Genomic DNA, 13,053 nt, shown 5'->3' with positions numbered 1-13,053 from the left:
AGGATGTATAACTTATACCAGCTGTACATGTATAATTATATACAGGAGATACCCAGGTAATACCAGTATGGTCCATATCGCTATATACAGGATGTATAACATATACCAGCTATATGTATATAATTATATACAGGAGATACCCAAGTTATACCAGTATGGTACATATCACTATATACTCTCCCATGATCCGTTTATACCGAGGACTGCGACAGTAACCAGAGGGCATTCTCTACGTCTAGAGGAAAGAAGGTTTTATCACCAGCAAAGAAGGGGGTTCTTTACTGTAAGAGCAGTGAGACTTTCTAGAACGCTATGACATTACAAGATATAGACATTAAATAAACAGCGTGGTTGTTGATCCGGGTCTTAGAGTCAGGTAGGAACTTTCAAATGTTGATCCAGGGATTATTCTGACTGCCATTACTGCCATTATGGAGTCAGGAAGGATTTTTTTTCCCCAAATGGGCGAAACTAGCTTCAGCCTCATTGTTTTTTTTCCCTTCCTCTGGATCAACAGGGAAGGGAGGGGAGGGGGTGGAAACAGTCCGAACTGGATGGACATTGTCTCCCTTCAGCTTATTCTATGTTACTATGTTACAGGATGTATATAAGTTATACCAGCTGTGTATATAATTGTATACAGGAGATACCCAGGTTATACCAGCATAGTCCATATCACTATATACGGGTATACAGTGGGATGTACATCTTCTGTATATAGTGATATGGACTATGCTGGCATACAGTGGGTATCTCCTGTATGTAATTATGTATGTACAACTGGCATAACGTATTCCAGCTACTGTATACACAGATGATTATATACAGTACATACTGTCAGCATGGTCCGCTGACTCTGCTCTCTTCTTCCGCTCCCCGGCACTCTCAGTGCACTGTTGACCAGACCAATCACGTGGCTGGCAGTGCAGTGATAGACTGCAGTTGTGACTAATCACAACTGCAGTCTCTCAGGGAAAGGGAGGACCACGTGCCGGGGGCAGTCTGCAACCTGCAATTGGCTGCCGGGTAATGGCCCTCTCCTCCCTGAGTGCCATCCACAGCCGGCCGCGGGCCACAGCAGTGAAACGGTATATGGTGGGGGCTCACAGGCTCTCGTACGTTAGGGGGCCTGGGTTGCAATTGCGACCCCTAGCGGTGCATCGGTGTTTTAAAGTCAACAGTTTGCGTGATCGGCGCCTCACAGCACAAAATCTTCAAGCACTGCTTAATGCACCAAAAAAGCAGCAAGTTTCCGTTTCTATTGTGAAGAGAAAACTTCTATCTGTAGTTCTGACAGGTAGAAGATCAGTAAGGAAGACACTGCTAAGGGTGCAAGATAAAACACTTGCCTGGGCCAAGTGGCACCTCCAGTGGACTACTGAAGAGTGGAAGATGGTCTTATGTACTGATGACTCAAACTCTGACATCTTGGGTATCAAGCAGGGTTTTTGTACGCCCTCAAGCAGGTGAAAGGGTGATGCCTTAGTGTGTGACACCAACTGTCAAGCATGGAGAAGGAAGCGTGATGGTCTGGAGCTCTTCTGCTGGATCCAGAGTTGGCAACTCGCACAGAGTGACTGGCACACTAGACAAATTGGGCTACCAGAGCATTCTGATGCAACATACAATACCCTCTGGTGCACGCCTAGTTGGTCAGGGTTTCATATTACAGCAAGACAAGGATCCAGCACATACTTCTAGGTTGTATCAGAACTACTTAAGAAGACAAGAAGAAGCCTGTAGGTTTCAAAGAATGGAATAGCCTGCACAGTTTTCAGACTTAAACTCCACCAACTCCTCGTTGACATCAGTGTTAGGGATTTTCATTCCATTTGGGGAGCAGGAAAACAGCAACCCGGCGAACGGACCCCTACTGACTATAATGGAGTGTGTTCTGGCATTTTTCCAGAAATTACAGGATGAAATAGTGACGGAGGTTCTGAACAGTACTGGGCGGTGTGTATATATATATATACACACACAGGACAGGAGAAGTGGTATTGTGCGTGTCCATGTATACAGGATATGAATAGCTGTGGCACATGCAGTGACTTGTGAAGGTCAGACTTTGTGTCACTGTCTGTGTATCTGATCTGCGCTCCGTCATCGCCTGTTTTATCGCCGCTCTGCGATTAATCTGACACATTCTCTTCTCTTAGAGCTATAAATATTCGCGGGACGCTGATAACATATCAGGCACCAGAGAGGAGCTGAACTAATACAGACATGAGTACAAATATCTGCCCTTAGTGATGGAAGAAAGGAGGCGCCCCCTGCTGGACACCTGGAGGAGGCACACAATACCAAAATTAAATAACAGGCACAGACCCTTCATGACCCCCGGTGGTGTACTTATACATATCATATATGGTAATACTAATTACAGCTCAGCATAGGATATTTCGGGGGGTCCTCTGTGGGGAGCGCTCTGTCACCTCTCATCGCTGCCCTGGGAGTTACATATATAACGACACCCCTGTGGACATCGCTGTACAGAAGTCTCCCCAGGATGTCACTAAGTAAATGTGAATCATCTGCTTTACTTCTCTTCAATTGCTCCTGAATTACACCTTATACTCCACTCACATCCAAAGCTGCAGTAACATTTCTGTTGCTTTTTTCTCAAGCTGAAGAATTTCACACTCTCTGAGCTATAATCCGAGATTCCTGCGCCATTTATTGAGGAACGTTCTGATGATGAAGGGGCAACTTTACTTCTGTGTCCGCTTGAACGATGACTGATGATATGTAGCTCCCATCCAGTATGGCCACCATCACAGTTCCCACAGGATTTATCACCCAGCCTTCCCAGGCTCCTGAACGGCAGCCCTGCCCATCCCTCCGAAATTACATCCCCCACTCAGGACTCACCGGGTGCAGGGTCTGTCCAGGTGATGACAGGTGCTGCTGGACTGCAGGTCCTGTGCTGCTCTACAGGTGCCACCTCCTTCTCCTAGGACTGGCACTACCTGCTGCCCCCCCTCCAGGTTTATAGACAATATTACAACGTCCTTGAGAAGTCAGGCAGAACCGGCCCCGGGCAAGAATTCCTGCTCAGTCACCTTCATCCCAGCAGCAGGAGGGGACACCAGCCTCACCTAGCCCACTGCTGGGAGGTGGGGGGTAACATCAGGGGCAGACTGGGGGGCAATGACCGTTGCTTTATTCTCATGGTAGGTTAGGGGCACTGACCTCTGTGTGCTTCTAGGATTAGATTAGGGGACAGTGACCCCCACGTTATTCTGAAGGTAGATTAGTGGCAATGACTTTCTGCCTTTTTCTGGGTTATTTGGGGGTGAATGACCTTCCAAATTATTCTGAAGGTAGATTAGGGGGCACTGACCCTCCTCGTTGTTCTACGGGTAGGTTGGGTGGGGCGCACTGGCTGCCACTTTATTTGCAGGGTAGATTGGAGGCAATGACCCTCTGCGTTCTTCCGTGGTAGGCTAGAGGGGCAACAACCTTCCAGGTTATTATGAAAGTATATTGGGGGGCATTGAGCCTCCTCGTTATTTTAGGGGTAGATTATGGGGTACTGACTGCTACTTTATTCTCAGGGTAGATTAGAGGTAATTGCCCTTTGTGTACTTCTGGGTTAGATTAGTGGAAACTGAATGCCATGTTATTTTTTGCATCGATTAGGGGTGCCTTCTTCTGGATGTAGGTTGGGGGTGATTATGAGGCTAGATAGGGGGGCACTGACTGCCGCTTTAAAGTCAGGGTAGATTAGGCACAATGACTCTCATTGTTCTTCTTTAGGTATATTGGGGCCAGTAACCTTGTGGGTTTTTATGAGGGTACACTGGGGGACAGTGACACTGCGTTATTTGAGGGGTGGATTGGGGGTACGCACATTCCATGTTATTCTGAGAGTAAATTAAGGGAATTGACCATCTGGGTTATTCGGGGGGCTCTGGTGTGGTATTGCGGATCTCTGTAACTTTCAGTTCTCTGTAATTGTCCTCTGATAATGATCACATTGGCGCACACGGCCCTCGCTGCAGCGGTTTTTCCCAGAGATGATTGTATAAATCGTGATTCACGTGACCCTCTGCGGATCGGGAAGACGAGGACAGATGTCAAATCTCGTAGCCCCTCCACATTTGTGACGCCTGACGCTTGGGATTCCAGGAAGATTTGGAGGTTCGGCACTGACAACGACCAAGAGCATCCACGACTGTCGCTCCAGACAGACAGGTGAAAACCGCAGATTGAGGATTAAATGTGGTCATTATCCAAGGAGACAATGGAGGCAATTAGCAATAACTCTCCACAAACACGGTGCCCCTCCCCCGCTCCCCCCCAACTATTGTGACAATAAATCCCCGTGTTGTAACAACATTTAATAAAAGTGAACTGACAACAAATGACACAACAAAGCGACACCTGCGGCATAACAGCGCCGAGGAGCGAATGACAAGAGCTCCTCACCCCAGAGAAGAAATCTGCAGATTATTACACCACTGACCTCTCCAGAGAGCTGCAGAACATCGCTCTGTCCCCTCTACCTCCTGATAGATACTTAGTGACATATTCTGCAGATTATTACACCAGTGACCTCTCCAGAGAGCTGCAGAACATCGCTCTCTCCTCTCTACCTTCTGCTAGGTACACAGTGATATATTCTGCAGAGCATTACACAACTGACCTCTCTAGAGATCTGCAGAACATCGCTCTCTCCTCTCTACCTCCTGGTAGGTACACAGTGATATATTCTGCAGAGCATTACACCACTGACCTCTCTAAAGATCTGCAGAACATCGCTCTATCCCCTCTACCTCCTGACAGATACATAGTGATATATTCTGCAGATTATTACACCACTGACCTCTCTAGAGATCTGCAGAACATCGCTCTCTCCTCTCTACCTCCTGGTAGGTACACAGTGATATATTCTGCAGAGCATTACACAACTGACCTCTCTAGAGATCTGCAGAACATCGCTCTCTCCTCTCTACCTCCTGACAGATACACAGTGATATATCCTGCAGATTATTCCCCCGCTGCTTGTTGATATGGCACTTGGGCACAGGACGGGGTGATGTCATGGATGGGGACGGGCAGTGACTCATCATTACTAAGGTCTGCAGTTCACAGCTGTTCAGCGCAGCCCGCAGACACCGCCATCTATGTCCAGACGACTGACACCGTCACCAAATCATCTGCTCGACCAGCACACGTCTCTGACCCGATTGCAAATATTACCACTCAGGTGTGCGGGTTGATGCCACCTTATTTCGCCACCCTTTAAGGCTTGAAGGAGAGAAAGGCAGCAAGCCCCCTAATGTGGTGGCGCCCTGTGGAGGTGGGCCGTGCCCAGGGTCACATGACTGTTGTGGTATGAACGTCTGTATGATGATGTTTATATGATAACAGCTCGTTACATTCTCCGCTCTACAATTTACTTGTAACTTTTAATGTCACTTTTAGGATCAGAATATTGATGTTGAATTTATTGAGAGGTTTTCGTATGTTTGGCGACATCCTCAAACGTTTTTCAATGTAGATTACAAGCTGATTGTACATGGAGCCGCACCTTATAACGATGTCAGTAATATATTATGACATCGCTCTGATGTCAGTGAAAACAGGGCTAGGACATGAGATACAGGGAAAAAAACTAAATATGTAAAGAAAGGATCAAAATTGCCAAGGAGGAGGCAGAAAGTCTGATCGCCAAAGAGAGCAAGAACAACCCGAAACTTTTCTTCAATTATATAAACAGTAAAAGGATGTGCACTGAGAGCGCTGGCCCTTTAACAGATAATGCAGGAGAAACCATAGCAGACGATGGGAGGAAGGCAAATCTATTAAATGGTTTCTTTTCAAGTGTATTCACAAATGAAAAAGTAATGTCACACGAGATGCAGGGGAATTAAATGAACCCCCCGCTAAATATTGCATGCCTAACACAGAAGATTAAAATCGATAAATCTCTGGGCCCAGATGGAATACATCCAAGGGTTCTAAGGGAGCTAAGTGACATGATAGCTACAATGCTATTTCTGGACACTATAGAGACTGGGGTTGTACCACTGGATTGGCACATTGCCAATGTGGTTCCAATATACAAAAAGGGGTCCAAAAGAGAGCCTGGTAACTACAGGCCGGTAAGTCTCACTTCAATAACTGAAAAAATATTTGAGAGGTTTCTGAGAGCCACCATCCTAGAATACCTCAAGGAGAACAACGGAATAATTCCTCAGCAGCATGGGTTCATGAGGGGTTGATCATGTCATACCAATCTGATCAGCTTCTACGATGAAGTTCTAAGCTGGACCTGGGAGAGTCTATTGATCTCGTATATCTGGATTTCTCTAAGACATTTGAAACCGTGCCACATAATAGGCTGATATATAAAATGAGAAGCTCGGATTGGGTGAGAACGTGTGTATCTGGGTAAAGAACCGGCTCAGAGATAGAAAGCAGAGGGTGGTAACAAATGGTTCATACTCTGATTGGGCCACCGTCGCTAGTGGGGGGCCACGGGGCTCAGTATTGGGCCCCATTCTGTTCAATATATTTATTAACCACCTGATAGAGGGGCTGCACAGCAAAATATCAATATTTGCAGATGATACAAAATTATACAATATAATCAATGCAACGGAGGACAATGTGCGGCTACAAACGGACCGAGATAAGCCGGGGGCTTGGGGAGAGAAATGGCAAATGAAGTTCAATGTTGATAAATGTAAGGTTCTGCACATGGGCAGGAGAAACGGATGTCACCAATATACACTAAATGGGGTACTGCTAGGGAAAAGTGATATGGAAAAAGACCTGGGGGTACTGGTGGATTGTAGACTGAACTGGAGTAACCAATGTCAGTCAGCTGCTGCAAAAGTTAATAAAGTCTTGGGGTGCATTAAAAGAGGTATAGGGGCGAGGGGCGAGCACATTATCCTCCCACTATATAAGGCACTTGTCAGGCCCCACATGGAATACTGCGCACAGTTCTGGTCACCGTTGCTCAGGAAGGTTGTTACAGCGCTTGAGGGGGTTCAAATAAGAGCAACTAAACTAATACATGGAATGAAGGGACTGGAATACCCAGAGAGGCACCAAAACTGGGATTATTCACCCTCTAAAAAAGACGGCTAAGGGGCGACCAAATAACTATGTATAAATACATGAGGGGACAATACAAGGATCTCTGCCATGATCTGTTTATACCCAGGACTGCGACGGTAACAAGAGGGCATCTGCTACATCTAGAAGAAAGAAGGTTTCATCACCAACATAGAAGAGGGTTCTTTACTGTAAGAGCAGTGAGACTGTGGAACTCTCTGCCTGAAAAGGTGGTGATGGCAAAATCCATAGAGGAGTTTAAGAGGGACTAGATGTCTTTGTAGAACGCTATGATATTACAGGATATAGACATTAGGTGACCAGTAGGATTGATGATCTGAAATGTCGGTCCAGGGACTACTCTGGCTGCCATTGTGGAGTCAGGAAGGATTTTTTCCCCTCCAAATGAGCTAAATGGCTGCTTGTATTTTTTTTTGCCATCCTCTGGACCAACAGGGGGGGCGGGGGTGTTGAAACAGGCTCAACAAGTTGGACATTGTCTTCATTCAGCCTAACATACTATGTTACTATGAGATAGGGTGCAACAAGTCATACCAGCGATAATCGTTCTGGCCCTCCCACCCACAGTCACAGTAAACAGGCAGTCGTTCATAGATGGTACTGCCTGTTTACACAAGCCAATGTAGTAAAAGTACGCCAGTAGCAGCTCAAGTAGTAATAGTGTTCCCAGTAGTAATACTGGCCCCAGTAATAGTAGCGACCCCAGTAGTAATAGAGCCTCCAAGAGTAAAAGTGAGTAGTGGCCCTAGTAGTCAAAGTGCATCCAGTAGTAATAGTTTCCCCCAGTAGTGGTCCCCGTTGTAATACTTTCCCCAAGTAGTGGCCCCAGTAGTAATAGTGTCCCCAGTAGTAATACTGTACACAGTAGCAGCCCCAGTATTAATAGTGTCCCTCAGTAGTGGTCCAAGTAGTAATAGTGTCCCGAGTAATAATAGTGTCCCAAGTAGTAATACTGCACCCAGTAGCGGTCCCAGGAGTAATAGTGTCCCCGAGTAATGGCCCCAGTAGTGATAGTCTCCCTAGTAGTAATAGTATCCCTGAGTAGTGGCAAAGTAGTAGTAGTGCCCCCAGTAGTAATAGTTTCCCCAAGTAGTGGCCCCAGTGGTAATTGTGTCCCTGTAGTGGCCCCAGTATTAATAGTGTCCCCCAGTAGCTGTCTCAGTAGTAATAGTGTCCCTGAGTAGTGACCCCAGTAGTAATAGCGCCTGCAGTAGTAATAGTGTCCTTCAGTAGCGGTTCCAGTAGTCATAGTTGCCCCCATAGTAAGAGTGTCCCCATTATAATAGTGTCCCTAGTAGTGGCCCCAGTAGTAATAGTGTCCCTAGTAGCAGTCCCAGTAGTAATAGTGTCCCTAGTAATAATCGTGTCCCCGAGTAGTGGCCCCAGTAGTAATAGTGTCCCTAGTAGCAGTCCCAGTAGTAATAGTGTCCCTAGTAATAATCGTGTCCCCGAGTAGTGGCCCCAGTAGTAATAGTGTCCCTAGTAGCAGTCCCAGTAGTAATAGTGTCCCTAGTAATACAAAGAAAGTATGACCATCATCCTTTCTTTGTGCTGGAATCTACAGATCGTTTTGGATTAAGATCCATACAGGTGGCTATGCATTTTTTGTCCAACCCATAATGGGTATATGAAAGTGTGCTGCTGATACCCTTCTATATATTGAAGTGTCCCTAGTAATAATCGTGTCCCTGAGTAGTGGCCCAAGTAGTAATAATGCCCTCAGTAGTGATAGTGTTACCTAGTAGTGGTCCCATAAGTGATAGTGTCCCCGATTACTTGCCCCAGTAGTAATGGTGCCGCCAGTAGTAATAGTGTCCCTGAGTACTGCTCCCAGTAGTGGCCCCCCACTGCCTGCATTCAGGCCTGTACTAGTAATCTGCCCTACCAGATGGATTCCTAGTGGGCCATGCTGCTGCCTGGGATCAGTGATCCGCTGGCTGTTGATCACCTATGGCTGGATTGAAATTTAATTAACATTGGCAGCACTGGCACTAGAAGCCACTCTGGGCTCCCTGCTATGCTACTCAGCACCTTTATGTAATGCAGGCGGTATGATGATATCACCATGTCTCCTGTGTTGTACCGCAAAAAGTCCGCCGGGAGGTGGGCAGGAGGCAATACTTTTATTATTTTACTGTGCTGGAGAATGTATAGCTATCACTGCATGGGAGAGTATGGCTATTACCACAGGGAACAATATGGCTACTACAATGGACAGTATGGCTACTATCTACCAGGGACAACTTAACTATTACTACAGGGAACAGTATGGCTAATGCTACACTAGACAGTATGGCTTTACTACAAAGGACAATATGTGTTTTACTGAAGGGGACAGTATGGCCATGACAAGGGACAGTATGCCTATTACTACAGGGGACAGTATGGCTGTTACTACAGGGGATAGTATGGCTACTACAAGGGATAATAATGCTATTACTACAGGGAACAGTATAGCTATTGTTACAGAGGGCAATCTGGCTATTACTACAGCAGACAATATGGCTATTACTACAATAGACAATATGGCTATTACTACATGGGACAGTATGGTTACTACAACAGGGGATAGTATGGCTATTACTAAGGGGGACAATATGGCTACTACAGAGGACAATCTGGCTATTACTACAAGGGACAGTATGGCTATTAATAGAGGGGACATTATGGCTATTACTAATGGGGACAATATGGCTATTGCTACAGGGAGCAGTATGGCTACTACAAGGGAAAATATGGCTATTACTACAGGGGACAGTAAGGCTAGTACTAACAGGGACAATCTGGCTATTACTACAGGAGACAATCTGGCTATTACTACAGGGGACAGTCTGGCTGTTACTACAGGGGACAGTATGGCTACTTTTACAGGGGACAGTCTGGCTATTACTAACAAGGACTATATGGATATTACTACAGGGTACAGTATGAATGTTACTATAGGGGACACTATGCCTACTACAGAGGACTATCTGGCTATTACTACAAAGGACTGTATGGTTACTACAGGGAACAATTTGACTATAACTATAAGGGGATATTATGGCTTTTTCCACAAAGGACAATATGGCTATTTCTACAGGGGAAAATATGGATACTACTACAGGAGGCAGAATGACTATTACTACAGAGGACAATGTGGCTATTACTGTAGAGAACAATATAACTATTACTACAGGGGACATTGTGGCTATTACTACAGGGGACAGCGTGGCCATTACTACAGGGGACAGTATGGCTATTACTACAGGGGACAGTATGGCTATTACTACAGGGGACAATATGGTTATTACTACTGGGGATAGTAAGGCTATTACTACAGGGGACAATATGGTTATTACAACTGGGCACAGTATGGCTGGTACTACAGGGAACAATATGGCTATTACTAAAGATGACATTATGACTATTTCTAACAAGGACATTATGACTTACAGTACAGAGGACAATATGGCTATTACCAATGGGGAAAATATGGCTATTACTACCAGGGACAATATGGCTATTACTACCAGAGACAATATGGTTTCTACTACGGAAGACAATATGGCTATTACTATAGGGACAGTATGGCTATTACTATAAGGGACAGTATGGTTACTACAGGGGATAATATGGATATTACTACAAAGGACAATATGGCTATCACTAATGGGGACACATTACTGCAAGAGACAATATGGTTTTTACTATGGAGGACAATATGATTATTACTACAGGGGACAGTATGGCTATAAATACAGGGGACAGTATAGGTATTACTAAAAGGCACATTATAGCTATTTATAATACCGACAATATGGTTATTACTAATGGGCACAATATGGTTATTACTACATGAGACAATATGGTTATTATTACAGGGGATAGTATGGCTATTACTACAGTGGATAGTATAGCTATTACTAGAGCGCACACTAAGGCTACTACAGGGACATTGTGGCTCTTACTATTGGGGACAGTATAGCTACTACAAGGAACAATGTGGCTATAACTGCAGGGGATAATAAGACTATTACTAACGGGACAATATGGGTATTACTACAGGGATCAATATGGCTGTTACTTGAGGGGACAATATGGTTGGTTATTACTACAGAGGGGCATTGTGGCTGTGTATTACTACAAGGTAACAGTATGGCTATTTATTTATACAGGCGGACAGTATGGCTTCTTATTTTTTATAGGGGCTATTACTATGGCTATTACTACAGGGGACAGTATTACTTCTACAGAGTACAATATTCCTATTACTACCAATAGACAATATTGCTATTGCTACATGAGACGTTATGGCTGTTACTAACAGGAGCAGTATGGCTGTTACTACAAGGGACAGTATGGCTTTAATACAAAGGACAATATGGCTATTGCTACAGGGGACATTATGGCTATTACTACAGGAGACAATCAGGCTATTATTACAGGGGACAGTATGGGTACTACAGAAGACAATATGGCTATAACTACAGGGGATAGTATGGCTTTACTACAGCAGACAATGGCTATTACTACAGGGGACAGTATGTCTTTTACTACAGGGGACAATATGGCTATTTCTACAGGGGACAGTATGGCTATTACTAACGGGGACGGTATGGCTATTACAGAGGACAATCTGGCTATTACTACAGGAGACAGTATGGCTATTACTAACGGGGACGGTATGGCTATTACAGAGGACAATCTGGCTATTACTACAGGAGACAGTATGGCTATTGCTACAGGGGACAATATTGTTACTATAGGGAACTATATGGCTATTACTATAAGGCACAGCATGGCTATTACAGGGGACAGTATGGCTACTACAGAGGACAATATATGTATATATTACTATCAGGGACAATATGGCTGTTACTAAAGTGGACAATACGGCTTTTAGTACAGGGGAGAGTATGACTATTAATAAAATGGACATTATGGTTATTACTAACGAGAACAATATATCTTTTACTACAGAGGACCATATGGCTGTTAATAACTAGAACAATATGACCTTTACTACAGATGACCATATGGCTACTACAAGGGACAATATGGCTATTACTACAGGGGTGAAGAGGAGCTAGTAAGATTGCTGCTGAGCCGGGCAGATAAGTATAATTCTTAAGTGAGCAAGTGTGAACAAGTGGTGTAAGTGAGTTTGAACGAGCGGTGGGCACATAAACCAGTGTGACTAAGAGCAAGCAGGCAGTGGGAGCGTGAGTTTGATATAAAAAAAATATATATGTGCTCCATATTTGACAATGCTGTCCAGTGGGCATCTTCTGCCATGTATACAGTCCTTGACCAGCTGGTTGAGGGTGCATACTGTTGTGCAAGATGTAAGTACATTGTGCATTTGGAAGCCCAGATCCTGGATCTAAATGAACAGCTTGCAACAATGAGATTCATTGACAACATAGAAAAGAGTTTGCTGCTCACTGATTAGCACTCACTAGGGTAGATGTGGGGGGTGGATGGTAGTTTGGTAGAGCAAGATGAGCAGGCAGCTAGCGGGGTGACAGTTAGGAGAGGTAGAGGAAAGAGAACCAGGGAGGCTAGTCCTGAAGTGGCACACCTCAATAAGTTTTAAAATGAGAAGAGCGAGTATCGTCCTTTTCGAGTACCTGCCTGCACATCAGAAAAAATTCGGGTGCCGGTGGGGGGCGGGGGGGGGGACTCTCTCTTTTCCCACTCTCCCCTGCTCACTCCCGCAACCCACCACTCACCCCCGCCGGCACCCAAATCTTTTCTGATGAGCAAGCAGGTACTCGAAAAGGACGATACTCGCTCGAGTATTGTCCCTTAACGAGTATGCTCGCTCATCTCTATTCCTGTACCATGAGCCACACCAGAAAGGCAGTGGGAGATTAGGGGGGTAAACAAGTGGCTCCAGAATTGGTGTAGGAAGGAGCGGTTTAGGTTTCTGTAGAATTGGGCTGACTTTTCTGTTGATTAGAGGTTCTACCGTAGGGA

At 45.1% G+C, this 13,053-nt stretch overlaps 2 protein-coding genes across 3 annotated transcripts in view; one reads left to right on the top strand and one right to left on the bottom strand.

Annotated features, from left to right (window-relative positions):
- LOC136631860 (chloride channel protein ClC-Kb-like) overlaps window positions 1–4,666 on the bottom strand; it is a 40,727-nt gene extending 36,061 nt beyond the window's left edge. Inside the window, exon 1 of one of the 2 annotated variants that reach the window (XM_066606317.1) lies at window positions 4,649–4,666. The gene's annotated coding sequence lies outside the window, so the exon portion shown is untranslated. Of the gene's footprint in view, window positions 1–2,871; window positions 2,956–4,648 lie in introns of those variants that run through there. The other variant, XM_066606316.1, reaches the window with a different exon arrangement.
- A 4,741-nt stretch (window positions 4,667–9,407) lies between these two features.
- Window positions 9,408–11,956, top strand: LOC136633488 (mucin-21-like). The gene is made up of 2 exons (XM_066609249.1): window positions 9,408–10,091; window positions 11,402–11,956. The coding sequence occupies exons 1-2, from the start codon at window positions 9,408–9,410 to the stop codon at window positions 11,954–11,956; spliced, it is 1,239 nt and encodes a 412-aa protein (XP_066465346.1).
- Window positions 11,957–13,053: the final 1,097 nt, after the last annotated feature.

Source organism: Eleutherodactylus coqui, chromosome 6 (assembly GCF_035609145.1).
Source record: "Eleutherodactylus coqui strain aEleCoq1 chromosome 6, aEleCoq1.hap1, whole genome shotgun sequence".
Lineage (NCBI taxonomy): Eukaryota > Metazoa > Chordata > Amphibia > Anura > Eleutherodactylidae > Eleutherodactylus > Eleutherodactylus coqui.
This window is presented reverse-complemented; position numbering and strand designations above follow the sequence as displayed.